Source organism: Anser cygnoides, chromosome 4 (assembly GCF_040182565.1).
Source record: "Anser cygnoides isolate HZ-2024a breed goose chromosome 4, Taihu_goose_T2T_genome, whole genome shotgun sequence".
NCBI classification, from domain to species: Eukaryota; Metazoa; Chordata; class Aves; order Anseriformes; family Anatidae; genus Anser; species Anser cygnoides.
The window spans coordinates 59,237,674-59,265,588 of NC_089876.1; the positions used below are offsets into that span (position 1 = coordinate 59,237,674).

The window sequence follows — 27,915 nt, forward strand, 5'->3', positions numbered from 1 at the left end:
GTGCCCAGAACTGCACACAGTACTCGAGGTGAGGCTGCACCAGCGCAGAGCAGAGCGGGACAGTCACTTCCCTCGACCGACTAGCAATGCCGTGCTTGATGCCCCCCAGGGTACGGTTGGCCCTCCTGGCTGCCAGGGCACACTGCTGGCTCATATTCAACTTGCTGTCAGCCACAGCCCCCAGATCCCTCTCTGCGGGGCTGCTCTCCAGTGTCTTGTCGCCCGGTCTGTACGTATAGCCAAGGTTGCCCCGTCCCAGGTGCAGGACCTGGCACTTGCTTTTGTTAAACTTCATGTGGCTGGTGATCGCCCAGCTCTCCAGTCTGTCCAGATCTCTCTGCAAGGCCTTTCCACCCTCATCCGAGTCCACAACTCCTCCAAGTTTGGTGTCGTCGGCAAATTTGCTCAGAACACCTTCTAGTCCTACTTCCAAATTGTTTATAGAAACATTGAAGAGGACTGGCCCTAAAATGGAGCCTTGACGGACCCCAGTAGTGACCATCCACCAGCCAGACGTGGCCCCATTTACCACAACCCTTTGAGAGCCAATTGCTCACCCACTGCATGACATTTTTGTTTTGCTGTATGCTGGACATTTTGTCCAGTAGGATCCTATGGGAAGCTGTGTCAAAAGCTTTGGTGAAGTCCAAAAAAATCACATCAGCTGGTTTCCCTTGATCGACTAGGTGGGTGATCTTATCATAAAAGGAAATCAAATTTGTTAGGCAGGACCTACCCCTCGTGAACCCATGTTGGCTGGGACCAATGACTGCATTGTCCCCCAGGTGCGCTTCAGTAACTTCAAGGATCATCCTCTCCATGATTTTACCAGGCCCTGACGTGAGACTGACAGGCCTGTAATTGCTAGGGTCTTCTTTCTTGCCCTTCTTGAAAATTGGCACAACATTTGCCAGCTGATGTGTATCTCAACATAGCCATTCTTGGAGGTCCATGATAATATAAATGTAAATGCGGATATAAATAATAAAGTCATACAAGTATCATATGAGGGTAAATCCTGCGCTCCCTCTTGTCACCCCTTTCCCAGCCCCAGCGGGCTGCTGTTCTGTGGTCAGGGGCAAGGTGGCAGGACTTGGGAGACCCCGCGCATGAGGAGCCAATGGCCTGCCACCAACCCTGTCTGACCAAGCTCCTGTGAAAGCAGCGTGAGTTAATTTGCTGGATGTGTCCTGGCTCCTGCTGTGCTGTGTACTGTCAAAGCTGCCTGAAACCAGCTCGGAGCTACAGTGAGGATCTAACAAGGCATGGCTTGTTCTTAGAGATCTAGAAAACATAGTTATGCTCGGGTCTTTCTTGGTCCATTTTAGTTTGTTGTATTTTTTTTTTATTCTGTGAAGAGCAAAAGGCAGAGCCTGCTTTGGTAAGCTTGTGTTCACAAACGGTGTCTGTTGTATGATTTAGAACGGCATAGATTTTTCCTTTTAATGTGTGAACCACAGAAGTTAGGATCTTACATTGCTTGTCCTCACTTTGATGATTACAGAGGATAATACCATCGTGTGTTTGCCATAATGTCTCTATTGTGATTGCAGCTATAGTTTACATGGAGGAATGACATTAGGGAACAAATTAATAGTGGATATATAGCTTTTCTTAGGATAGACCAGCCAGCTCTTCATCTGAAATTAGCAAATGCTCCATGGCTCCCAGCAAAGTAAACCTCAGAAATAATGCAGTCTAGCTTTGGAGGCCAAAGGTGGGATGCACTTTCTGATGGTTCTCAAAACAACAGCTTAAGGAACAAGTAGGGGTGTTTTTAAGGTCTTAGCTGTAAGTGCACGTGCTTTTAAGTGTGAGGGTTGTTTTTTTATTAATTTCAAATCCAGCATTCCTGTTTTTGTCATTTTGATTTAATCAGAGATTAAGTTTTCTTCTCCGTTCCCTCTTGCTCTCTTCCACTCTTCCATTTCACTTCCCATATTGCAGTTGGAAATAAGTAGAAAGGTAGATACCAGAATTCCTGATTTTACTCTCTGCTGAGACTAGTGAAGCCAAAAAAGCAGGTACTCCTTTGTGACCGATGAGGCAAGGAACCCAGCAATTTGGTGGTACTAATGTGCTTGTGCTGGTGCATTGCTTAACACCTTCTTCCATGTCTAGTAGTACTTTCACAGCTTCCATGTTGTGATTTTTACTATCCACCCAGCCTTGTCTCTTCAGGCATTGGTCAAGTGGACATCAGGACCAATGTGGTATTTCAGAAACGTTGATTGTGCATCTGGTTCTTGAGAGAAACAGCTTAGCATCAGTTGTATGAAGAGGAATGGGTCTGCCTGGAAGGAGCTGAGTTCAGGTATGTAGAGGAACAACCTTTAAAGGAGAGTGGACAAATATTTCAGGGACCCTAAGCCAAATGTACTGAAGTATCAGGGGATTTTTAAGTTGTGCTTTTGCGGGTTTTATGGCTTTTTTTCCACCCTCAAAATGTCACTGATAGACGTTCCTCACATTAAGGAAATAAGCTGTGTTTAGAAGGTGGTGTCACTAAGAGAGACTGGATTTTTATTTATTTACTTCATTGATACCTTGAGGTGTTACCTCAAACTTCCTCAGATATCTCAGGATCATGTCCTCACAGTGAATGGCTGTGTTCTGAGTTATTAAAATAAAGCTCTTACCTCTTGCTGTGCGCTTTGCCTGCAACTTTGGGGTTCCTGTGATGTTTGAACTGTTGGCATGGCTTGTTTTGTTGTTTGTGGGTAGGTTGTTTTGGTTGTTTTCACTTATCTGTAGCCTTAGTGCTGGGCGGGGCAGAGAATGTAATCATGTTTATTTTTTGCACAAGCAATGTGATATATCGGCTTCCAAGATGACAGTGATACATTGAAGTAACGGTTTAAAAACTATTTAGAAGCAAATACAGGTTTGTTGCGTAAAAGTTGTCAGCTAGCAACTGTATTAAAATGATCTTGAATTTGTTTACCTGGCTTTATATAGTAGGTAGCCAAGAAACTTCATCCCAGTGATATCAATTCAAGTGTTAAATGATCTGGGATGATAGCTTTCCCCCATTCTTAACCCATTCACTAAAAAGAAGGAAGAGAAAAAAGAAACTAAGCATTAAGGTCAAAATACTGTGACCTTCAATCTAGTCATCATTCTGTGCAAAAACATTCTTCAAGGATCACGTGGCTCACTTATGTGCACTTCTGTTCCAGTGGCAAGAGTACTTGTTCTAATTTGAGTCTTCAGGATTTTAAAGTAGCTGATTCAGACTTTTATATCTGAACTAAAATAAATAGGCATATGGCAAGTAGAAGAACATATAATCACTCTGTTGCCTCAAAATTCTTTTGAGGACAAGAATTTCAAAACAGGAACCTATATTGGGGCTTGTGAACACAATGGGAACAGCTGGTGCTCAGCACTTTTGAGAATGAGGTCACTTTATTCTTGGTTGAAATGTGCAAAATGGGTCATCTGGGCATAGGCTTAAGACAAAGGCTAAGCATGTGGCCTGTTATAACCAGGTTGTCCACATTTCCAGAACTAGTTTGTTAACGGGATTCTGTTAAACAAAGGAGCACTGTGATCGATCTGGATTGTCCCAGCTTTAGGAAGCAGAGCTCCCCCTCAGAAAATAATTTCTTGCTGTATATTTTTGAAGATCTGCTCATCCTAAGGATGACATCATCTATATTCTCCACAGTCACCCCTCCCGCTTGTGCCTTTCTGCTTGTCCTTCACATAACCTACTTTAGGAAACACTGCTCTATTGTACAGTCCTTGGGAACGCTGTCTCTTCACCAGTCTCAGCCGTGGACTTCCCTGGTCCTGCTAACAAAACAAATGAAAAAATCCCAAACTTGCACAAAACCCATAGCGTCATCAGCAAAATCTAAAGATGCGTTAGGAACGATAACAGGGACTCAGATTTGACTGTGAAGTTTTCCTAATAAATATTCTATTCAAAAGATAGACACAAGTGATAGCATTAAGGCCTAGATTCTGTACATTTGCTTAATTGTGCTGCTGTTGCTAACACACCTAAGGGGATGGTGCGAGTCCCAGGATCCAGGTATGTCAGAGTTTGCAAACCCGAGACCTGGTATTGATCATGTTGACTGCTGCATGACATGCATTAGAAGTTTAGCTTGAGAAGGGATGCGTATTTTCAGTAGGAGTATGCAGGTCTTGGATTCCAGACCCCGCCTCCAGTGTTGCACAGTAGTTTGTACAACTTGGCATCCGATTGAACATCTACGTACTGGAGCGTTAAGACCATAGGAAAACTTAGGTTGGAAGGGATCTCTGGAGATGATATTCCAACTTCCACCTCAGGTGGATACAAGCCAGTCCTCTCAAGTGGATTTGAGTATTTGTGCACAAACAACGCTATTTGAACTAAACCAAAGGTAGTTCTGTAAATATAGTTGGAGCATAGTACATGCAAAACACAAAAGAGCCTTTGGCAAAAGCTTGCGAAGCCCATGATAAAATAGACTGTACCCCTAATTTAAGGCCCACCCATTTGTGTCATTAATGACCCTACCTACAAGTCTGTTTAATTCATCTAGGCATGCTTTATACCATTTTTGCTTTAATGGCAAAAATATTAGTTCTCTTAATTACACAACACTTGTCTATTACCGTACTCATTTTTTGTCTAGATTTGCATCCAGTGGATGGAAAAACTCTGACTGTGCAGTGACATTAGCAAGAATAAACAGAAGGACGAAAAAAAAAACTGCTCTCAAATGCTGTGCAGTTCGCCTCCTGGGATGAAGCTGTACCAGAGTGAGCCAGGCTGTATATCATAGCTAGCACCGGATTTCAGATGTGCCCAAGAGAATGGTTCTCATTACTTTATTATTATTGTAAATTTAATTTACTGAGGCAAGCTTGGTGGCTGCTTTCATATAAGTGAGGTAATTTGGCCATATAAATCAAGCTTACTTTGTGGCTAGTTTTTAAGGAAAACTGTCACAAAGAGCGTGGAGGAAGACAAAGTGGTGGTAGCAGCAGTGCAGTGGATTCCAGAATGGAAAAGCAGGATATAAGAAGGCAGCTCTGCGGCTGGCAAAGCACAGCCAAGGCTGAGCTGGAGTATCGGCACACATCACCACAGAATACAGTGCTGCTTGTAGAATGTGTGTGTTTCGTGTTTGGTTTCGAAGGACGGTTCACTTCCATCAAAGAAGCTTTCACTAACTATATACACGATGTGATAAGTGTTCAATGGCAGCTAAGTGGCTAATATGAAGATGCTTTTTTTTTAAGTCTCTACAATCAGAAATACTATCTTCAGATTCCTTGTGACTTTTCATTTTGACCGGTAGAGGAAAGCACTCAGAAGCGTAAGATTCCCACAGTGTCTTTCTGTTTCCAAGGTTTGGATGAATTGCTCTGCTGAAGAGTGATTAATCACTATCGGGAGATGGAACAAGGGTGGCTGGCATTCCAGACAGAAGCAAAATTGTCTGCTGGATGTCCAGATGAATGGGCCGTGTCTGGAGGAGCAGCGGTGGTGTCTGTCTTGTTTTCGTGTCTTGAATTGTGTCTCCCTTTTGACTGCATCCCAAGTTTCAGTAGATGGTTTTCAGATCATGCAGGAGACTGCCCCCAGCTTTTTCAATCACTGCAATTGGTAATTGCTTGGCAGAAAAGGTATTTAAAGGGAAACAGCAAAGTTTGCTACCCGTGTCACAGCTCATTTTGAATTTCATTCCATCCTCAATTCAAACTGTTGCTGGACTAATAAATGTAATACTGTATTTCTTTAGGATTTCACATGTAGATACTTCTCTCCTTGCAGGAATTGCATGCTCAAGAAGCCGCATACAGGGGAGGTGTCATTTAGAAAGTAACTCTTTCTGGCATCCCTGCAGCATCTTTTACATGTTTTTCTTCCTTATTCAGAGCTGAATAGTTTGTGAATGTACTATAAGGATGCGAATAATTTTATCCATATAGTGCTGCATCACTGGTTTTGGAACTCTGTATTATGATACACATTTTCCCAGGAAGCAGGCAGTTTTCTTTTCGACTGTGTGCAGAGCCAACGCTTGAAAGCAGCCTTCATTGAAAGTGTAAATATCAGTACAGGTAGGTTGCAAAACAGATTTAGTCGTGCTCTAAATATAGTCTTTGGGAACGTTTAGACTGGATGTTCCCCTTAATGTGGAGTAAGAGGAGCAGAGTGGCAGCTGCCATCTGCCCGAGGGAAAATGGTCCTTTCTGCAGAGACTGGGAAGGCAAAGTCGGGGTGCCTTTAGAGGACAGTGCACAAGCCCCAGGTAGGCAGACCATTGGAAAAAGAAAGCATCTTTCTGGATAAGACCTCTACATGCTGTGCAGCTTCTGAGAGCTGGTTGTAATCAAATCCTACTGAGACACCACAGATCTGGTCAAGGTGGGGAGCCCAAAGGGGTTTCAGAGTTGCCTTTGCCGGCCTTGGAGTTCCCTGGGTTTTGCAGCAAGGAGAGGGCAGCAGAGCATAAGTGAATGTGCTAGATGTCTGCGCTGCAACGAGGAAAGTGCACTGGATTTTAAATGTGTACATTTTAAACAGAAATGAGCCAACCCCCTGCGCTACAGCTTGCCCAAGTCAGACATAAAGCACTTTGTTTCCTTGTGTACCCAAGGTAGTGGCTGCATAACAGCTCTGATGTCTTCCCCTGTGAGAGGCAGCCCTGCAGCTTGCCATGCTCAGTGTTGCATGATGTGCCTGACCCCCTGATTTAAACAGCATTCAGCTTTCTCTGTAATGCTCTGGTATGAGCTGTCATTAGGAATGGCACCAAACATCTTAACTGTGCTGATCTCTCTCACCTACTCAGGCCCTCACACCCCCAACATTTAAGCTGTCTGTACGAGAGAAGTTTATTGAGCTGGTAATGCACTTTTACATGCACGCATATATATCACAAACACACAGACATGCACGTGTTTCTGTTTGTGATTCAGCAGGTTTTTTTTGGTTTTGTTTTTTTTATCCTTTCTGTGCTTTTTTGTTCTGTATTTTGTTCTTTAGTATATTATATATGTATTATGTAGTATATTGTATTATGTTCTGTAGTTTATCTCCACTTTGCATACTATGGTACTGAACACTGCACATGCTTTGTTAGATTTTTGTACTGTTTTTGCGTTTTCAAGTGAAAGCTGTGGGGACCTATACAGATTCTTTGTCATGCATATGAGCACGCTATGCAGGCTTGCTTTATTCTGTCTCTATGTCTTGCTTTAAGTATTTTCCGTCTGTCTTTTGCTCTTTGGACTGTGGGATAAATCATATTTTTGATGCTATTGCTTTGGTTCTGTGGATAGTTGACAAACATTGAGAACCTTCATGATTTCCCTGTGAATATTTTCATTATGAATACTCATAAATATATATATTTTTACAAGCATTTACTATGCTTCATCTCTCTGAGCAAAATGCAGTTGATATGTTCTTGGAGATTGAGTATAATGTTTTGTTGATACAATGAAATTTTATTATTATTTCACTAAATTAATACATTAACACTTTTGCCCAAGGGTAGTATTGAGATATTCAAATACTGAGTCAGATTTTTTGTTTTGTCTCAGTCTTTTGGGGCAGTATTTTGGCCAACAAACTGGAGCCTTTATTGTTTTAAGTAAACTTTTCACAGTACCATGTAGGTATCCATCATGTTGTAAAAATACTTATTGGATGATTGGGAGGGGAAATGGTGCGGAAAGAAAGACCGAAGACAATTTTGTGGTGGCAAAATTTAGGTTTAGCCTGACCTCTGCTGGGTAAGTCCTGGACTTGGCCTTCCTTTGTATCCCAGTCCAACCCAACCCAGCTCTCTCCCTTTGTACTGGCAGTGACCTGCCATGACTAGAAATTCAGATCCTACCTCTGCAAGCAGGAACACTTCACCAAACTCCATATGTGTGGTGTGCAGCTGAAGAGAAGATACTGATTTATTCTTACCATTATTTATTTGTATTGCAGTTGTGCCTAAGGGGTACCCATTGTGCTGGGCACAGAAAATAAAGGATAGTACGTGCCTTGAAGACTTAGGATCTAAACAATGTACTCAGAGAGTCCTGTAAGAGAAAGGGGATGAAAAATATGTGCATTCTTCCGCATTTTATACTGTCGGTAAATTCTGTCAGTGAAAGAATAGTGGTGCAAAGAAGTCGGATTACTAACTATAGTTTACAAGAGACCTCACTTTGGAATTGAGGGAGTGTGGAATAAATCACTTCTGGGAGCTTCTGTTCCCCTTTTTGCAGCAAAGCCATTACCTTCCCTGTCCGTGTAGTTATGTGCAAAACAGCTGAGTTAAAAACAACCTCCAGAAATGATGCATAAAGGGAATAGATTTTTGTTTTAAAAACAGTAACAAGAAAAAAGAAGTAGGAATGATTTTCAACCTTCTGTCATTTAACCACTGTCCAGCAGTGGGGACCTGTGTGTGCTGAGAGTGTGTGTATAAGGTGAGTAAGGTGTTAGTAAGACAGACCTGGCCCCTCCGGTCTGAAGTGAGTAGTCCTGTCAGCAGCAAGCATGCAGTATATTTTTTAGACTTTAGGTCACTTCACTCTAGTGGTTTAATGTTAATCTCTCTGTTTTCTCAAGACATTGGGAAGGCTAAAGGCAAAATTGCCTGCCTGCTTCCATATCCCTTTGCCTACCAGAGCAGCCAGCACTGGCTCACCAGAGAGGCCGGTGAAGCCCTACGCAACGTCTGCGGGGCGAGACTTGGTAGTGTTTGCCTGGGGGACTCTCAAGACGGTGCTGGGTTTCAGGCCTGCTGCCTGTCATCGCTGAGGCTGGGAAAAGGTAAAAAATGGGAATGTAGGGTACCATATTCTCGCACGTCAGCTTGACTTGACTGAGCAGTGCGGTGAGGGAAGTGGCGCGCGGTTGCTGTTGTGGGACATGTTCGGTATGGATCGCTGTGGTAGGTGATTAGTACGTAAGTGATGCTTGTTTTGTGGGATTTGGGGGAACTTTGAGATCTTGTTAAAAGCTGTGACTGTAACTTCTGAGCTCCTACTTCTTTTCTGAGCAGTCACACCCATAGACTGTGAAACTAGCTTGATTTGTTAGCAAGCCAAACAACTGAAGTTAAAAAAAAATACAACGGAATAAGGCTTTTGAGGTCATTCTCAGCTGTATTGTGCTTTAACTGCGTAAAATGAAGGATGTCCTAGTTCATGTGAGAACGGGGCTTCTCATTTCTAATTGAGATCACAGTCCTCATATGCGGGGGATGCAGGCCTTGGTATGAGAAGGATAGGGTTCGTGGAGGCAAAGTGTAATAGCTGGTTATGCATTTACAGGAGGTGTTATTTGCTGCCTGTGTAACTGAATGTACACCAAGAAATGGAAGAGATTGGTAACCCATTGAGGCAACCACTGGAAAATTAATCTGTTCAGGGTCTCATAAAATGCCTTGAGCTTCTTCTCCATGAAGACTTCTCAGGTGATACATGCCTAGACTGGGAGAGATTACGACTGGATATTAACAGGATGTTGAGCTAATCGCTAACACAGAGCTGGTTCCCCTTCTTTCTTCACTTTGAACCTTAATTACATCCTGAGAATGGAGAGAGAGAGAGAGAGAGACTAACGAGAAAGTGAGTTCTTGGGAATCCTTCTTGGATAGCAGGTCATGGGGATGAAATGAGGGAACTGCTGCCTGGAAGGCGTGCTGACTTGTGCAGCCACCTGGGTAGAAATCCCTCCTGGTGGCACCAGTTTGTCTCATGGTGGAAGTGCTGAGTGGCATTTGAAGGCTGCGGGTGCCACCCTGCTCCCACGGCTGCCTTCCTCTGAGCCTGTGAGCCGGGTCTGCCTTCACGTGGGTGCTCGGAAAATTCGTTCTGGATGTGGAGCCTGCTCAGTGGTGAGGGTCAGCCTCAGGGCTTCTGCTGCGAAGGGCCATTCCTTCATTACTGGTCGTTTACATCGCTTGAGAACATCTTGGGAAATCACGCCGTTTTTGCTCCCCATACTTGGGATTCAGAAGAAGTCTAGTGTGTCCTTTTGGGTGTCGCTCAGCCTGCAGAGCGAGGTCTGCCCTGCTGCTGAACAGACCTGGGTTAAGTTGTGGAGAAATGAGAGCAGGCATTGCAGGAACAAATGGTTAAAGCAGTCTTCTGCAAGACACTGTCTGCTGAGGCTGGAATTTCAAAACTGATGGTTTGCCTCTTTTTTTCCCTTTTAAACTCATTAGAGCTCTCCCCCGTTCCATCTCTCTGGAAGAGTTTCCCCGTCCTCACTATATATGTATGCTCTTTTGCTCCCCCCCGTCAGCCCTCCCCTGGCCTTCTCGTGCCTCCCTCCCATCCTTTCAAGCCTGATAGCGAACACTTCTCATCACCAGGACTTTTTATCTTCTTTCTGAATCTTGAGCAAACCCTTTCTGATCTCTGTGTGTGTTCTGGAGCGGAGCGCGCCAGGATTGGGACAGGGTGAGGCTGAAAGCAAGATCACTGAAGCAACAATTGAGACTCTTCTTGAAAGCAAAAAGTTAACGTTGTGATTCATTATCTTTTTACGAGGGCTAGAAATTTCTTCCCATGTTTGCAAGTTTAACGTGCTTGCGTTTTGAATGAGCTCAGGAAGTTTATTTGAAGAGGTAAGGTGATGAGAGTTTTAAGTGCATTGTTCCAGCACATTTAAATCTGTGTTTTGGGGTCTGGCATTTGTCACATCCAAACATTTAAATTATTCTTTGTTTTGTTATTTTTCTGTTCAAGGGGGCACGGGGGGAGTAGTCAAAGAATAAGGGTAATGGCTTTAACAAATGGAAATAGTTTGCATGAATGACTCCACAAGCAGCTCCTCATTCAAGCATAATTATAAACACATTTAAAATACGACTTTCACCCATAAGTTTTGTGGACATCCTTTGGGTTTGTAAATAGAAGGCAGCACAAAATTAATTCCTGAGCTGAGAGATTCTCTTCTGAACAGGCTGCATGGCTTCATTTGTGGTATTCCTGGAAATTCATCATTTTCTTTCTTTTTTTTTCACATGCTCATCTGCCGGATTTTTGTGGCAGCTCTCTACAAGGTATGAGATCCAGTTAGATAAAGTAGAAGTTCAGGATGAAGTTTCTGGCTAAGATTCTTTCAAAATTCTTAAAAGTTTTGCTGTGTCTTACTTTAACTGCACTTTCAAAAAAGTGGTGCTGCTTTTTAACGGACATTTTATTTTTTTCAGCTAATAGCTGGTTAATGAATAGCCCTGACTGTTACGAGAATGATGCATCCAGTACAACAGAGGCATGGGGACATTCCCTGTGGTATGTCTACCTCGTTTTGTGAGACACTGTCCATCATTAATTTCCATTGAAATCAGCTGCTGTCAGGTGCTCATCATTGTGAGAGGTAGTGAGGCTGTCATGGGACTTTCTTGTTTCATGTTGGTAATAGATAATTAATAGTAAATAATCCTAGTAAGGATCTGGGCTCCAATACAAGAGACTCTCAGATAATCAATGGATCCTTCTCACAGCACTTATTTATTATTGCTATTCTGTACACTCACTAGCAGCAGAAAAGTAGGAGCCATTCATAGGCTTTGAGCGTTGCTGAACTGTAAGGCAAAAGCACGGCAGATTTTTAGAGCAGTTGTGGAGTTTTTGCAGTGCAGCAACCAAAACTTGGTTTTCTCAGAGTGTTTTTGTATTCATTAGAGATGGGTGCCGTGGAGCGTTTTCTAGTTCACTTACAGAAATGTTACCCTTTCTGATCCCTTGAACATCCAAGTGGGAACTAACTGAGGGCTGGCCGTCTGCTCCTGCAGAAATGCTTGGTGCGACACTCCAAATCTTATTCGCAGGAGTAAACTGTCCGCTCCTCAGCCTCCTGCCTCACTCACCCACAGCCTTGCAGCAGATCCCAGCCTGACCAGACAAACCCTGCTAGCTCCGCATTCTTCCGGTGGGATTGCGTTCCTCCAGCAGCAAGCCCGGGCTGCTAAGCTTTACGGTTTCCTCCTGAGCTGATAGGTGATTCGCGAGCTGGGGAAGATGAAATCATGTTCCAGACTATCACCATTCCGGTTCCTTTGCTCGGGGCTTCTCTTTATCAAGTCAGAATCAAGATTTGAAATGAAAAATAAACATTTCCAAAGCAACCCTGCTTCCCCTCAGGGGTTTGTCTTAATGCTTGCTCCTTTGTAGCCTGTCTTCCAGGTATTCAGATGCCTCTCCAGCTAATGCCTTTCCCACAGCTGCCTTCTGGTAGGGGCCAGAATCTGAAGAAACAAGCTTTTGGGGCCATTGACTTCCATCTCCTGCTGCTGCAAATGACTGTTACAGGCTTTTTCCCCAAATGGCTCTAGATCCATTTTGAAACCAGACTGGGGTTTTGTCCCTACTGCTGGAAGGCTGTGCCATTACCCCACCGCTGCCATGGTTAGCAGTCTTCATCTCATCTCCTGTCTGAGTTTTCTGTTTGCTGAAACAACAAATTTTCTGGGTGACACGTGGTGAGAGTCTCCGCTAGCACTGTCTCTCTTGGATCCTTGCTGTCTGTTCTGCCTAAACACATAGCTTAGCATAAAGACTGGCAAAATTCTGCAGTGCAAAATCAGTTTGTTTTTTCTAAGGTTTACATTTTAAATTAGAAGAAAAATTATTGCGACAGTCATTTACATTAGTTGCTGACTGAGGCTTTGGAAGTAATCTGTTCTATAGTTTATCAACTGTTTCCTTTTGGTTTCTTTTCAGTTTGTGTTCCCTACAAATGTGATGTATGTGATCTCTGTCTTGGATTTAAAATATTCCTTCTTTCTTTTTGAAACATTTCTTCGAGCTCTTTTTTTTTTTTTTATTGCATGCATAAAGCACTTAATGCCCTCAATCTGCATGAAAATGTTTTGTGTATAACTCTAAAAGCTCCCTTAGGACTGGAGATTTTTTAATGAAACAGTTTAAACGTTTTCCACGCAAATGGGCACTTGGGGCAAATGACATTATAAAAATTATAAAAATAATTGTTAAGATATTTTCACCGTTTCTTTCTTAAAGACCTGCATCTCCAGTCAGCTTGATTGCTCTTACTGGCAAAGAAATAAAGTTTGTATGGGTAGGAAGTTAGATGTTAATAAGAAAGTGAAACAATAGACAGCCTGCCCTGCTTCAGTCAGCATGGTGCAGGTGTTCAGGCTGATGTAATGGTGTTGCTGCTTTCCTACTCTGAGATGTACATGCATATTTATAAACACATGCAAGCCAATCAAGTATTGCATTTGCAAGAAAAACTAACAGAACAGGGATTGAGACAGAGAAGAAGGCAATAAAAACGCTTCAGCTTCTTCGGGCCATGCTCAGACTGAATGAAAGTTTTCATTTTGAAAGTAATATGTGAAGATTCTCAAGTTTCACATGAGGAAATATATGATACTGGATATTCTTGTTAGGACACATGTTGACACTCATGTTGTAAAACTCAAGTCCTACATATGGTTCACTCGTAGACAGAAGCTCTATTCTGTGGAGGTTTGTGAGATTCAAAGGAAATTGTTTTCTGATTTGAAACAGAGCTCAAAAGTAGTCAAATTCCATGTGGAAGAAAATCCCCAAAACAGTAGTTTTACATCAGATGAAATACTTAATTCCATCAGGATCAGGCTGTTCTATTTCAAATTTGACTGCTTAAATGTCTTAAATATTGCGTTACCTAATGCAGCCTTTCAGAACAAACTAATCTGAAGGGAGAGAAAGAAGCACTTCATTTAGGAATACAGAAACAGGAAGTCCTGACATTTGTCAAAGTGTTTCTCCCTCTCTCGAACTAATATTTCATAACATCAGTACAGTTTTCTGATACGTTTTAATTTTGGTAGAATTGTAACCTACACAGCAGGATGTTGTTCATGTGAAGCCATTCTTTCTGACTGTGTGTAATCTGCGTGTTGGGGAGGTATTGCAGCAGTGACAGAAAAATGCAGGATTCTGCCTTATTTCTCTTGCATGGTGTTTTCCACTGGAATGGTTGGTCTCATGTCTAATATACCATATTCCTTGGGAAACTTCGTTATTGCTAGTGATGGTTTTTAACAGATCCTTGGTAGAAATGGGTACACGCTGTCACTGACAGAAAAGCACTATTTTTAAGCATGTTCTTGGAATGTGTCCTTGCTACTTTTATCCCTGTTTGTTCCAGCTATGTGTCCTTACTTGGTTCAAGTGCCAATGGTCTATCAGATACAACAAAAAATGCTTGCCCGCTCCAGGGAGTTTTTGTAGAAGTTGCCGTCTTGATAAAAACAGTGCTGATAAACCTAAACCCAGATGTCATAAAAACAGATGGAATTTAGAACACCATTTAAACCCCCCTTGAAAATTCCAGCTGTCACGTGGACCTGCCACGAGGCTGGTGACTGTCAGTCATTTGGAATTACAGGTTCCAGATGTAGGTTCCTCTATGTGTACGGTATGTTCCTCTCTACAAGGTATGAGATCCAGTTAGGTAACGTAGAAGTTCAGGATAAAGTTTCTGGCAAAAACATCGTTTGCAATGGCTTTGCTTTCTGCAGTGGGTCAGGCTGGGAGCTGCTGGGGAGGGTTTACTTCTGTTTATACTGGTTCCGTTGCCAGCTTAGATAGGCCTGTTAAAAGCACCCAATTTGCTAGTTAATTTTTAAGCATAGACAAGAATATATCGTTTCTAATGTATGTGTCTGACACGAATGTGTTTCAAGGGCAATAAAGATACGTATGTTTATCTATTGGCTGTTTAACCCTATCTGTCAGTTACAAATGGAAGATTTCTGGCACGGGAGAGACCATTTTGCATAAACCATTCAGCAGGGTTTTCCAGATGCTTAGATTTCCAATAAATACTACTAATAAAAAAGTCTAAAAGGGCCAAGCATATGCCTAGGATATGCTGAGTGCTAGAGTATGTAAGCATGACTTCATTTGGTACAGGCAGGCCAGTGCTAGCTCTAACCTAGTCAGCTCTGGTAACATAAGCAGCCGAGTTCTGTACCACAGTGCTCAACACAGCAAAAAATATTTGAATATCTGGGGAGTTACCCCACAGGGTAAAGCTGGCCCAAGGCACGTTTCCTTCAGTTACAGTCATGGCATTGAACGCACCACAGATGTGTTGGGTAGCTTTACATATCTTTACCACCCCCTGCTTTTGAATCACAGCTGCTTCGTGGTGCAGTTTAGGGAGTAATGATGATTAGTCTGCAGGCGCTAGGTGTGCTGGACCTGTCCTGGAGCTTTTCCTGGAGGCTGGAAGAATCGACGTGTGCTGGTTAAGCATCTCCTCCTGGAGTTAACACTGGCCAGTGCTGGGCCTCAAATTTGGTTCTTACTGTAACTAATTTGCTTGGTCATCATCTGTTAGCTCAGTTCAGGCTGACATCTGAGAGAAGTGGGAAGTTGGAACAAATTGTGTTTAGCCTAGTTTAATCTTTGCCATAATCTATCCTTTTAGCAGTGAAGGAAAAGAGCAAAAATGTTTAGTAAGCCTCCAGAAAAAATCCAGAGCTTGAGCAGCTGGCCAAAGGCTGTATGTGGAGGTAGTAGTCAGATCACTCTAGGCTTCCAGTTAACAGAAAGTAGATGGGGAAAACTAAGGAATCGTTTTGCATTTGTGTATTGCAGAAATATGTAAGCATCAGATTTTTCATTATTTTCTTTAAATACAAACAGAAGGTGCCAATAGAAATTACAGGTTTTGATTGTAAGCTTTTTATCCCTAAGCTAACAGTTGTGGCATTTCTTCTATAGATTGTGCAATTTGGTTGAGCAGTTGCTAGTTTTGCTGGAAGGTATTGCTCCTCATCTTGTCCTCTCTTGTTGTTTGCCAGGTTCCTCCTCCTGTACTTGAGGAAAAAGGGAATTGTGAATGTTTAATAACTAAAGATACATGGTTGGTCCCAAGGCCAAATACCAAAGCTGATAAAATCATTAAGAGCCTTTTTTTTTTTTTTTTTTCCTTTTCAAAGGAACCTTTTAAATGGAAGTAATTGATAAATATGTAAAGCTGAAGATCACAAGGAGGAAGTGATCTCATGCCTGCATGGCCTCATAGATTCTATCTGAAACGACTTGGCTCTGTCTGAAGTAGGCTGTGAACTCCTTGGGGCAGGACGTGTCTTCTTCCAGATCTTGTAAAATGCCAGACACTGCTGATGTCACCTTGTAAGGAACCATTTCTTCATACCTGACTTGAAGAGAAAGTGATGGGTTTCAGTCATGTCAGTGAAGGAGCTAACATTTAAAGGCTCAAATGACAAGTAGAGGAGCCAAAACAATACTATGGGAAAGCAGTGTCAGCAAGAATATGGTGTGGACACAGTATAGGATAAGTCTTTTCTAAAAACTTTGCACTAACCCAGAATTTGTATATTCTACCTTGAGCCTTGGCTTTGGGTTTCCTGTATGCTACATGATCACAGGAAACAGCCTGCTGTCGTTTTTTATACTGCTTGGCATAGCAAAATTGGATTTTTAGATTTTTTTTAAATTATTTTTTCAGCTTCCAGCTATTTATTTAACTTTAAAGGGCTTTACCAGTGATCTTGTCCATCGTGTGTGCATTTTCTGTGTGTAGTTGTGGGGCAGGGAAGATCCCAGCACTTTTGGTGCCATGCAGCAGTTCTCAGTCTAGCTTAAGAGTGGTGGCAGTCGCCTTTCAATGTTATCAAGACTCTGCCGTGTTACCTTCTTGAGTTTTTTTTCCTTGCTCAAGCAGAAAGTCTCCGCTTCTTTCAAGTTAGCCAACTCTAGTAATGGGTTGCCTGTCAAGTACTGGGATAAAAGCGTTTATGCAGCTTCCATAAGTGATTCAAATGATGAGTGATCTCATAAAGGAAAGAACGTTGAAATTCAGGCTGAATCAGTGGCTAATTGTCTGCTCGTCCCTTCTCAGCTCCCCTCCTTGCGTCTGAGTGCCGGAGGAGGATGAGGTCATTGTGCTGATTCTTGACCACAACACACTGCCGACCTCCCGTGTCCTACCAGGGCTTGTGTCAGCTGCGCCCCAAACACAGAGTTACTCCGAAATAAATACTGTTTTAGCTTTCTCCTAAACATCCACCAGCCTTGTGTGGTTGGGCTGTTCATGTTATTGATGCCAGTGGGCCGTGAGACTGACCAGCCCTAAAAACCAAGATGCCCATTGACACTTGGAAGAAAGCCTTCAGCCCAAGTTCAGAGCTCTGGATCCATGGCAAGGCACCTTTGCTACCCTGTGATTTGGCTCTAGAAACAAATTCTCTGCTTGCTTTTAAGCCTATATTGTCAAACATCATTTTAAAAGCAGAACCAAAAGCAACTGAGTATGCTGTTTGCTGCAACTTTTTGGTTTGCTCTGGATTTCATGTGCTAGTCTCTTTTTACAAAACACGTTTGGGACAGAAACTCCTATATTCATTCAGGATAGAGGTGGCTGGTGGGCTCACCCTTCTTGTGGAAAAAAATATTTATTTTCCAGTTTTCTTTTTAGACGATAACATCTTTTTAGACAGGTGGAAAATCAGCCTGAGTTTTACTACAAGTGTGGAGCCTACGTTAATACCAGTCATAGGAGAATATTTTTGTTGTGGTCCTTTGGTTTGCTTTCTTAAACCTGAAGACCAATTGTGAAGCAGTGTTGAGTTAAAAAGTCCCATAAAATACTTGAAGGGTTTAGTATTCTAGTGGAGAGGGTGGATTATTTGGTTCCTGCAGCTGCTCAGGTTCGCTTCTGGAAGCGCTTGGCTAGCATTGCCTGCTATCTCCAGAGCATGTCCTGTCAGGTGATGTGCAGTGGGGTTTTTGTGCCCGTACTGCTTTTTGGAGTACCAAGTGCCTGTCGTGCCCTTGCTTCAGATGGGAAAGTTTCTCATGATGAAGGAGAGGTGGATAGAAATTGGCTTTATTCCTTCATAAAGTAAATATATAAAATGCTAAAATGAAAAACCCAAACCCTGAACCTTTACAATCACAACACTAAAGAAACCAACCAACAAAAGCCTTTGTTTTATTTTATTCTTTGCGCTCCACCTGCCTCAGGTCTCACATGCCCGAAAGCCTGGGGCCGCGGGTGGCCTTTGCTGAAGCAAAGCGCCGTGCCTGGTTTGGCTCAAAAGATGCAGGGACTGGGCAAAGTGCAAAAGCAGGGCTAATTTCTTCAAGCCAGGCGGGTCTTGCTTTTCCTCCTCGATTTCAGGGTCGCCAGCATCCTTGTAAGCAGAGGGCATGGGGGTGCTGGGCTGGCAGGCCTCGGTCTGGGGTCGCCGGGCCGGCGGCAGGAGGGGCCGTTGCTGAGGTAGGGCTCGGTGGAGGCCTCAGAGGCGATCCAGGTTGCACCGAGCTGGTAACTTTGTTCGAAATCGGTTGTGGCTCCGTAGCACAGCTGGGTTCGGCTGTTACAGTCCTAGAAAGCTGTAGGGTTCGGTGGCAGAGCAGGTAGAGCTGGTCTATCTAAAGACTTCCACTGGGATGCTGCGCTGCTGCGCTGCAGGGCAGAGAAGGCTTTAAATACGTTACAGAATTTCAAAGCATATTGAAAACAATGTGAAGCATACCATCAGTCTGCCTGTTATTTCTTCTCCTTTTTTTTTTTTTTTTTTTTTTTACGCGTGTCCAAATGCAATATAGAGATCAAAATTCTCCAGACTCCAGGATGAGACCACAGGTGAAAGCTTGGTCAGCTACTGCAAATTTGTCCCAGCATTTTCTCCCATTCCTGGAGTGGAAATCCACTATTGCTGCCAACACTCAGGTGCTGGAAGTCTCACCTTCTGGCTAGAATAAGTTGTAAGGAGAGCCTTACTCAAAATTTTCCTGAAGTTGCAAGATGCTCTCTCTCATGCTGTAAAACTACTTCAAGGTTGCATCACTGTCCTGGCTGTAAATTACGAACCAGGCTGTTTTAGGTTTGCTAGATTTTAATCTTAGAATCTGGGACAGTTCCAGATGGATAAATTATGCACGGATAGTACACCTGATGTGTTGGACTTGCTGCACATGTGCGATGAATTTACATGAGCGCAGTACTTAGTGTGCAGACTTTAGGCAGCCTGAGTTGCCAGGCGTCTGGAAAAGTGGGCAGTTACTACAAAAATGTGGGAAAGATGTTTTCATGTACAAGCATGCATGGGACATAAGATTTCTGGGAATAATGTAAATGTTCTCACCAGGTGTCATCCTTCCTTTCATTCCCTTTCTCCCGTTATGGAATATAACTTTTTAACAGCCGAGACCAAATTCCCTTTTAACTTGTGCTCTGAATGGTTCCATGGAAGCCTCCATGGTTCCCTGAGGGGCCAGGAAGTGTTCATCAGGTGCTCGTGTTAATGCTGGTCTTGATTTGCTCCTTGAGGGGCAAGGGGAGAAATGCAGGCTTTGGAATAGTTTCAAGCAGGTTCTGGAGTCCTGTACTTCACAAAACTTTCAGACAGGGTATTTACAGGGGAATGAACCAATTATGGTTGGAGAAAAAAAAGAAGAAAAAAAAAAAGAAACTTTAAAAGTGTAAAGAAATTATTTGTACAAGTATTTTATTTTTTTACAGTAATGCTTATGATAATGATTCCTGTGACTGTAAGTATGTTCTTTGGGAAAGGTCAAAGTAATCATTGTTTCTTGCATTTCAAACAAGAACTTAGAGCACTGTAGCTTAGACTTTATTGTTTTTGATCTTTCTTAGGAACACAGAATCCCAATCTGGTTCATCTTTGCAGATCCTTGCCTTAATAATAAGATGTGCTAATGCAAGGTGTTTCCAGACTTCCTGTTCCTTTTCTGTTTTGTTTGTTTGTTTTTTTGGTCACTTTCTGGTACTTAGTGCCAACACGTTGAACACTTGTGAATAAACTGGCTAGCAGGCAGTTTGAGGAGAGGGGTCTGGCTGCTGTCTGCACTTGTAAAACCAAATGACTGATGAGTCAAAAGATATGAAAGTTGTTTCAAGATTCATCTCCTGTGTAATAACTCAAGAGACAGCCTCTAGTTCACTCAGTTACTTGGAGGCTGTCAAAGAAAGCAGTATCGTATTTTACAGTACTACTGAAGAAAGCCAACCTGTCACACAAAGACAATTTATGGCCCATTTATTTTCAGCATTCTCCTAATTCCTGTTATTTGAAGTAAAACCCATCTTCCTGACAGACCGGCTTCTTATTTCCCTTAATCCTGCAGCAAAGTGGTAATCCTTCATTTGTGACCTCACAGGCTGTTGCTGCGGAGGATGCTGTGATATCACAGGGCCAGCACTGACTTCACTGCTGTTGGAAAGAGATGTCCTGCTCTCTGGAGGACCTGGGGGAGATGCTAAGTACTTCTGGTGTTCAGCTAGCACTTCCTAAGGAGCGATACCTGGCGAATAGGTTTGCATAATACCTGCCCGCATAGGTGATGAATGATACAGTCAGAGGCTGCATGTCGTGCCAGAGGAAAATGTGTGGTGATTGTGTTTGGCAAGGTTGTTCTTGTCCTTGAAAGAAGTCATGTTATCAGAAGGAAAATGTCACTGGGAAGTTACACAAAGCTTTCTCATCCTCTGCCTCCAAAGATACCACGAGGAAATGACACTGAATGGCAGAATTATTTTGTCTAAAACCAAGAACTGCTTGTTTTGTATCCCTCTCTTCTTCGTCTGAAGAATAGCATTTTGTCAAAACCAAAACTTTTCTTGGAAATACTAATTGCCTTAAAACTTCCACTTAAAGAAGCTTCTCAGGTACAAGGCAAAAAACACAAATTAAACCTTTATGCCATAAAGTAGACTGTTAGGCTCTTAATTATAAATTGAGGTATGAAGGAGACGCATAATTTTAGGCATTATGCCTGAGACTTTCAGATATTACGAAGCAACTTGCATGCATGGTTTCTATTCACATTTCAAGTCTGAGCTTTTATGCCAGATTCCAGAAATGAGTGCCTAAAATTAGGCTCCTCAGTAACCGTCCTTATTTTCAGAAGTACTTAGAGTACAGCAGCACTCAATGGAGATAAAGGGAAGTGCAAATCTACATCAGTTTTGAAACTCAAGCTGTGACTATTAGAAACAACATATGGCAATAGGAACCAAACTTGGCGCTTTTAAGATCTCTGCCTTTCACCATAACAGGAAGTTTTTAGAGAAATAGAACTTGCAGCTTTAAATGTCAGTGGTTTTCTATTTTCAAAAGTGAAGTTATCAGAACTCAGGAAGAAATATTATTAAAAGAAAGAGTAATCCCTTTGCTTTAACATTTTCCTTTTGGATATGCTGGGGAGAATATGATTGAACAGCAGGAAGGCACATTCTTGCCTCTATTAAAATTAGTATTCTATTTTTACTATTGATTATTCAGTTTTTCGTTTTTACTTTTTTATGTGTGGTATGAAAGTTAGTTCCTGCAGAGGAATTTAGCAGGATTATATGCGTATAACTGCCATAGTTGATGTAATATTTGGAAGTAGTATAAGCTAAATCAGGTTAAAAAAGCACCCTTATTCCAGAATAAATATGGATTTACATAGGTATGATTACATGGTGGTAGTTCTGGCAGTAAATCATTCTTGGACCAAAGCTTTGAGGTCAGTTTCCATTTTATGCCCATAACACAGAGGTTCCCCAGATTGTGTTCAGGGAATGTACCAGACCAGATGCTGCATAACAGATATGCAGTGTGACATCTCAATTAAATGTAGTACCACAATTAAAATAAAACACCACAAATTAAAGACAAAAAACCCCTCCTCCTGCAGAGGCTCTGCGGACCACACATGGCACACAAGATGCGCTTTGGGAAGCCACGCTTTTTCAAGTCCTTGTGGATTACTCCTTCTTTCTAGAAACTGCATGTGCATGTGTGTTTTGAAGAGGTTCTCATAAAGGAGCAGTAAACTTCTAAAGCCAGTGTTGGTGATGACATGCTTAACTGCTTGTGTATGTTCTGGTTCAAACTGCCCAAAGTGCTTGCTCCTCGCTGGAGCGATACTGCACATGTACCTTGTTAGCATGCACACTACTAATTTGCTCTCTGCTTTCTTCATTGTCCCCCTAAACGCCCATCCTTCCGCTAGCTTTGCTCCTGCATTATAAAGGCTTAGGAGCAACCCATTGGGGAACAAGCTAAATGTTTCTTTTTAGTTATTCTGCCTGCTCCAAAGCCTGGGGGAGCTCATTCAAAGTCATGGAGGGATGCAGGTGCCCCCAGCCAGAGCTCACTCCCGAGCTGCCAGGTTTGCTCCCTCTGCTGGGTCACTGGCACTTGGGCTCAGGCTTTGGGCTGCATGCAAGATGCATTTGTTCCCTCAGGCTTTTAATTGAGACTTGGAAGGGAGGCTTTCATTGAATCCTTTGTGTGGCACAGGGTGAAGGTCAGCCTAGAAAACAAAACAAAGGCAAGCGCCCAGTGGATGCAGAGCACATGCAGATCGGCCTTCGTAAAACAACTGTCCTTTTGTTCACTTCTTTCTTCACCAAAACACGCAGCCGTTCCCACTTTGCTTACTCCAGCAATCCTGTAGGCTCTTGGATTTTCCCAGCCTTCGTACAGCTGGAAAGTTTATTTCTCACCATTTGGTTGTTATTCCTGCTTCCGTTTAGCCCTGCTAAGCATTTGGATTCTTTTAGCAAGTCCTCTTTCATCGTTAACGTCACATATGCTGCCTTGCCTGCTTTAGGAGTCAAACAAAATTCATCTCTTTCCTTGCATTTCCTTTTAACCTTTCTTATGTTTTTCCTATATTGTTCCTTGTTTTGCCCTGCAATCTGCTGCTGATCGTATTTCAGTCTTTATAGTCTAGGTTTTTCTTGAAGCAGCCTGTACATTAGCTCTTAACACTAATATTTCTAGGTACCAAACAGGCAGAAGAAACAGCGCAGGTTTCAAAAAACACTTGTAAGGCTGCTTTCATCCCGGGTAGGCAGCGGCTGGCCCCGTGCAGCAGCAGCAGCCTCCTGGGGGTGGCCAGGTGAGGAGAGGGTCACGCACCATCCCCTGCACATTTTACCCTTCTAAATGGGATTTGTGCGCCCTTTGGCCCGTGAGTTAAAATACTGCCTGTGGTTGTAGCTCATTGAAAGGACGTAGCTGTAACTGTAAGCCATTTTTCCTACAGTCCGGAGTAAGGAATGATGACATAAAGACAAGATAGGGAATGACTGTAGTTTTGTTGGTTTATTGTGCATTAAGAAAATGTTGTCTTTTTATGGCATAAAATATACTTACACAGAACTTGGATTTATTCATCCCACAGTTTTGATCTCAGAACTGTATGTGGGGTTTCCTCTCCATATCCAGTGGATATTTGCTGAATTTGTTGTTCAAGAAATAATCCCAGATCTTTTCTTTTGCTGGCCTTTTGATTTAGTTTAATGTAAATTGAGACCGTCAGCAGCTCCTGTGGTCATCTCAGGAACCTAGTCTTTGTATCCTAACTTAGGGCTCTTCTATACCGGGTAAAAGGGCACAAGACACAACTATTTTTATGCACTTTCATCTTTCAGAAAACTGGGTCATAGCAACACTTGGGGAGCACAAGGACTCTTCCAGGTTCTAGTGCTTAATAAATGCTTGGTGAAAGCCCAACACAAAAGTCTTGTCGAGGACTTGTTTAGAATACAGAGGAGATAAAAGGGGAATGGCCAGTGCTCATCACAGGAACGGATCCTGGGCAGCAAGGATCAATACCAAATGGTTGGTTTTTAGTAGTGACATTGGAAATGTGAAAGTTGGGCTGGGTAAGGAAGTGGTAACCCTATCCGTCAGGTCTCAGTTGGCCAGGTTCATTAACAGTGCTAAGAAGGACTTCAGGCTCAGCAACAGCTGAGTGAAACAGCTGAGCAGTCCTGCGAAATAATGACATCGGTGATGTAAGGCAACACAGCGAACGTGGAAAAAATCACGTTGGAACCTCTTAGGTTCCTGCTGTTTTAGGAGTGTGGTCTGCGTGCCACTGGGGTCAGAGTGGTGAATGTGGGAGATGAGTGGGTGGTGGTAATTAAAAATGTAAGCGCAAGGCTGTGTAAATCAGGCAGTAGATAAGAAATCATCACACAAGAGATGTACGTCTACGAAATTTTGTCCAGTTTGAATACCTTGTTCAGGTTTGTATCTCACAGGCAGTGAGATTTTCAGATTCCTGAAATTTTGCTTAAAAAAGAAAAGAGCAAGAGGCAGGAAGGTGTTACTGCTGTAATAGAATGCCTGTTGAAGGTTTTGGTTTATGGCTTCCTGTAATGAAGTGAGTACTTAATAAAATTAAGCAAAAACCAAGTGAAATGGACAAGAGGAAATGCATTTGATTTAGTTAATTGTTTAACCATGGGAACCCCTGGTTCCAGGTACTGTCATTTATTTGGGCAGGTAGTTTGGGATTGCTGCGTTTGCTGATAGCTATATTGCGTGGAAGAAAAAATGAAAATCTGCCGGGCCTTGAGGGTCTCAAAGAACGAACTGTTTCTGTCTGGAGCAAGGACATTTCCGGTTAAGATGCAGCATACAACATCGGTCACGCATGCTGTGGGTTTCTAATGCTTCCTCTAAGACACTTGACCAGCACGAGAGGACTGGGCAAGTCGCTGCACTGTTGTGCCATGGCATTTCCCATGCTCCCATCCCACAGCTGATCACAGGGGAGACCAAAGGACAGGATTTTGAAGTGTGTTGAGACACTGTGGGAAACAGGGGCCACTGCATCTGCCCCACTCAAGTAGATTGTTAGGTGCAGAATATTGTAGTATGGCTACTTCTTGTAAAAGGTGTAGGATATTTCAGTTTCCTAAGCATTAAAGTATATCTTCTTGAATCGACTCCAGCCATAATAAAACCTCTGCTTTCCACCACAGGGAAAAAAAATGACCCAGTAAACTCTCAACTGCTAAGTCTTTGGAGCGTCTAACCTTTTCTTTTTAAAACCACTTTGGCACTGTTTTAATTGATTCCATGCCTGGCCTTTTCATCAGGTCTCTTCCAGCCAGGAAAAACCGTGCTGTTAAAGGCTGCTGCAGTACCATGGGACTTGCATTCAGTGTTGCAGATTCTTATTTTAACCTGAAGTTATCTGCCAGTCATTGCTATTTGTTTGAAAAGCTGTAACCACCGCAGTATCGTCTTCAGGAGGAAAATCCTTCCATGGTTACAGCAGTCAATAGAAATGAGAGAAGGTGCGCTGTATCATTGGCTTGTATTGCTAATCAGCCCTTCACCTCGCAAGAATTTCGGCTGCTAACTCTCTCGCCGTACGTTTGCTGCAGCATCCCCAGCCACACTGAAAATGTGTTCTGGCTACGCTGAGGATGGCAGTGGAGAATGTGTGGCTAAGGCAGACTGCTTGTGTTCAACAGCCATGTTCTGTGCTTTCAGGAGTGCTTGCAAAGGAATGTTTTCCTTTATAATATTTCCACCCTGAAACAAAGCATCTATGTTTATCACTTTGGTGGTTTTTTTTCTCCTTTTCTTTCTCATGTGCTCGTCTTTTCTTGCCAAGTCTCCTCTAGTGTCAGATTTTTTTAATGCTTCTGTCTTTCCTTGCGTTTACTGTTTGCTGCCAGAAAATAGGCAGGCTTTTTTTTCAGTGACATTGTAGCTTTTTTTTTTGTTGTTAGTGACATTGTAGCTTTAGCATCAATCATTTAAATCAATAGTAAAGTTTTCTATGCAAAAAATATTTTAAAACAGTTTTTTTTTTTTTTTTTAAATCTATCCCATGCCATAGTCCTGGCTACAAAATCTGTTAGTGAATTCTTCATGTGATTTAAAATGTCACATACTTTCCAGTGAGTTGTAATTTTCTAAAAAGACAATTGTTTCAGCCACTAGGCTTTCGGGGAGGGGGGCGGGGGGGGGGGGGGGGGCCAGTTCTGTGGGTTGTTTTGTTTTTCCTGCTAAGACTGGTGGGCTCATTGAGATACTATTCACTGGGCAGTTGTCTTAGCAAGTGTTGCACTGGGTCACGGTTTTGTCCTGCATTAGGTAACTTGTAAAGTATCATTTACTTTTCAGTTTAGTTTTTGTGACTCTTCAATGTGCGATATGCTTAAATTGATGGTGGAGATGCTTAAATTAGAAGACTTGGATAGTCAGAGATCCAAAGAGTGAGCTGATAAAGTGTCTGGGCAAGATCATGGTCTGGGAGTCAAACCCAGGAACGCTTGCTTCAAATTTGTCATAAAAAAGATACCTGCAACTGGTAATTCAGGTGTGGCGTAACAATAAACTACCAAGGTAGTACAGCTGAGAAAAAAGCAGATTTCATTCTTATGATATATGAGGCAGGGTATTTCCAGTGAAAGTATGGAAATTTGAATTTCCTTCTACCTGACAGAGGTGAGAGGTTAGCTGGATTGCTAGAATATGATGCAGAATTTTGGTTGTTGCTTTTTAAGGGATAGTTGTGTAAGTTAGAAAGCCTAACGAAACAGGATGGGCAGGTATCTGAGACCCCTACAAGAACGTGCCTTTTAAAGCCAGCGGGACGAGATCTGAAGGAGCGAGGTATGTTCTCTGCAAATATACTGGGGTGCCAGCAGCTGGAGGGGGTATAAAGGAGTATTTAAACTCTCAGACAACAGTAGCACAAAACCAGATGGGCATTCCTTGTTGGGATATTGCTCAATTTAATATCCTGATCCAGTTGCCTCTTGTGTTTTCTTAAGTGGTTTCTTAAACAACCAGGAGATTTGTTCAGGTAAGCGAAGTGGAATTTCTTAGCATGCTGCCAGTAAGTCGTTAGTAGCAGAGCACTGACAACTTGAAATCTTCAGGATGTAGAGATTTCCTCAAGAAATACAAGCATGAGTTTGTGTCTTTCTGATGTTCTTTAGTCTGGTTTCTTCTGTGGCCACAGAAGAAGTGGGTTGTGTTCACAGTCTGGTGTTCAGGTGCCTCCTGCCTCGTGAAGCTGGTTATGTAGAGGTGAGGGTAGTGGTGGATGACCTGCAATGAACAGCTCCAGTCTATTCATCTGCAGACTCCAACTGCTGAGTGCCGATGGCTGATTTTTAGCCTCTAAAATTCAGGATCCCTTGAGGCTGGTACAGGCTAGTCTCAATTTTCAAATTGCTCTTGATAACCTTCTTGGCATCTTTTGGCAGTGTTCTTTTTTTTAACCGTTTTTATTCTCCCATCGATGTCCCCCTCCATTTTAGCACCTTGCTTTTCTCCTCCGAGTTTCCCTCAGTGATAGTGATGGGGCTGTGGCAGCAGAGGAGAGGGATGAATATCAGGGCCTGGCTCAGGAGAGCCCACGGACGTCCACAAGCTGATGTGGAGCTCAGCAAAGGAGGCTGTGTGCGACTCCAGCACGGTGTGGGGGGAAGGAAGAAAAGGGTTTTAACATGGTCTGCTTTCTCACTGAATGAGGGAGGTGGATCTCGGGCTACACCGCTGTACTCAGCGGGTATATCCAGATGCACGGGCACGCATGGAGTTACACCAGAGAAATGCATGGCATATTCATGCCAGGTGCCCTCAGTAAGGCAGCTTTGGTGTCAGAACAGTCTTCTGTTGTGCGCTGGGAGGGAGATGTGGAGGAAGGAGCGGAGTGGCTGCCTTGGCTGGGAAGTGCGTGTGGAGCTGGGGCCAGGCCTTCCTCCCCTGAGGGGATTCGAGGCCAGGCTGGATGGGGCCTGGGCCTACCTGATCTGGTGGGTGGCATCCCTGCCCGTGGCAGGGGGTTGTACTTAGATGAGCTTTAAGTCCCTTCCAACCTGCGCCTTTCTATGATTCTGTGAGCTGATGGCAGTGCTGGTTTGCCCATCAACTTCAGCTCTTCAGACATTCTCGTTCACCTTTTCCTGCTGCTGGTCTTTCCATTCCCATTTGCTCTCTGCCATTCCTGTGGTGTCAGGCACTTGTTGCTGTTCACAGTACCGATCAGAGGGCTGTGTGGTACTGCTCTGAGCTGGTGAATCTGAATAGAGCCATGCCTAGGTGCTTGTGCACACGAGGTACGTGTGCAGGCCTTCAGTGTCTCTCAGGCTTCACATGCTAGAGGAATTCTCTGACTCAGAGA

The 27,915-nt window shown here is 43.0% G+C and overlaps 1 protein-coding gene and 1 long non-coding RNA gene across 10 annotated transcripts in view; one reads left to right on the forward strand and one right to left on the reverse strand.

Moving 5' to 3' along the window:
- The window catches only part of STOX2 (storkhead box 2), a 148,275-nt gene that overhangs the window by 88,254 nt on the left and 32,106 nt on the right, over positions 1 to 27,915 (forward strand). For 3 of the 9 annotated variants that reach the window (XM_048078246.2, XM_048078254.2, XM_048078252.2), the window contains exon 2: positions 20,140 to 20,294. The exons of 4 other annotated variants lie outside the window; for them this stretch is intronic. Coding sequence is in view for 2 of the 5 variants with exons in the window: in XM_048078244.2 (XP_047934201.1) it covers positions 14,269 to 14,395 (127 nt within the window). In the remaining 3 variants the exon portion in view is untranslated. Of the gene's footprint in view, positions 1 to 14,253; positions 14,415 to 20,139; positions 20,295 to 27,915 lie in introns of those variants that run through there. 2 more of the 9 variants (XM_048078244.2, XM_048078249.2) reach the window with 2 other exon arrangements.
- On the reverse strand, positions 15,559 to 16,766 carry LOC125184581 (uncharacterized). Its single transcript, XR_007168841.2, has 2 exons — positions 16,645 to 16,766; positions 15,559 to 15,798 (listed from the first exon to the last, which is right to left on the reverse strand). It is a non-coding gene; the product is annotated as an uncharacterized lncRNA (long non-coding RNA).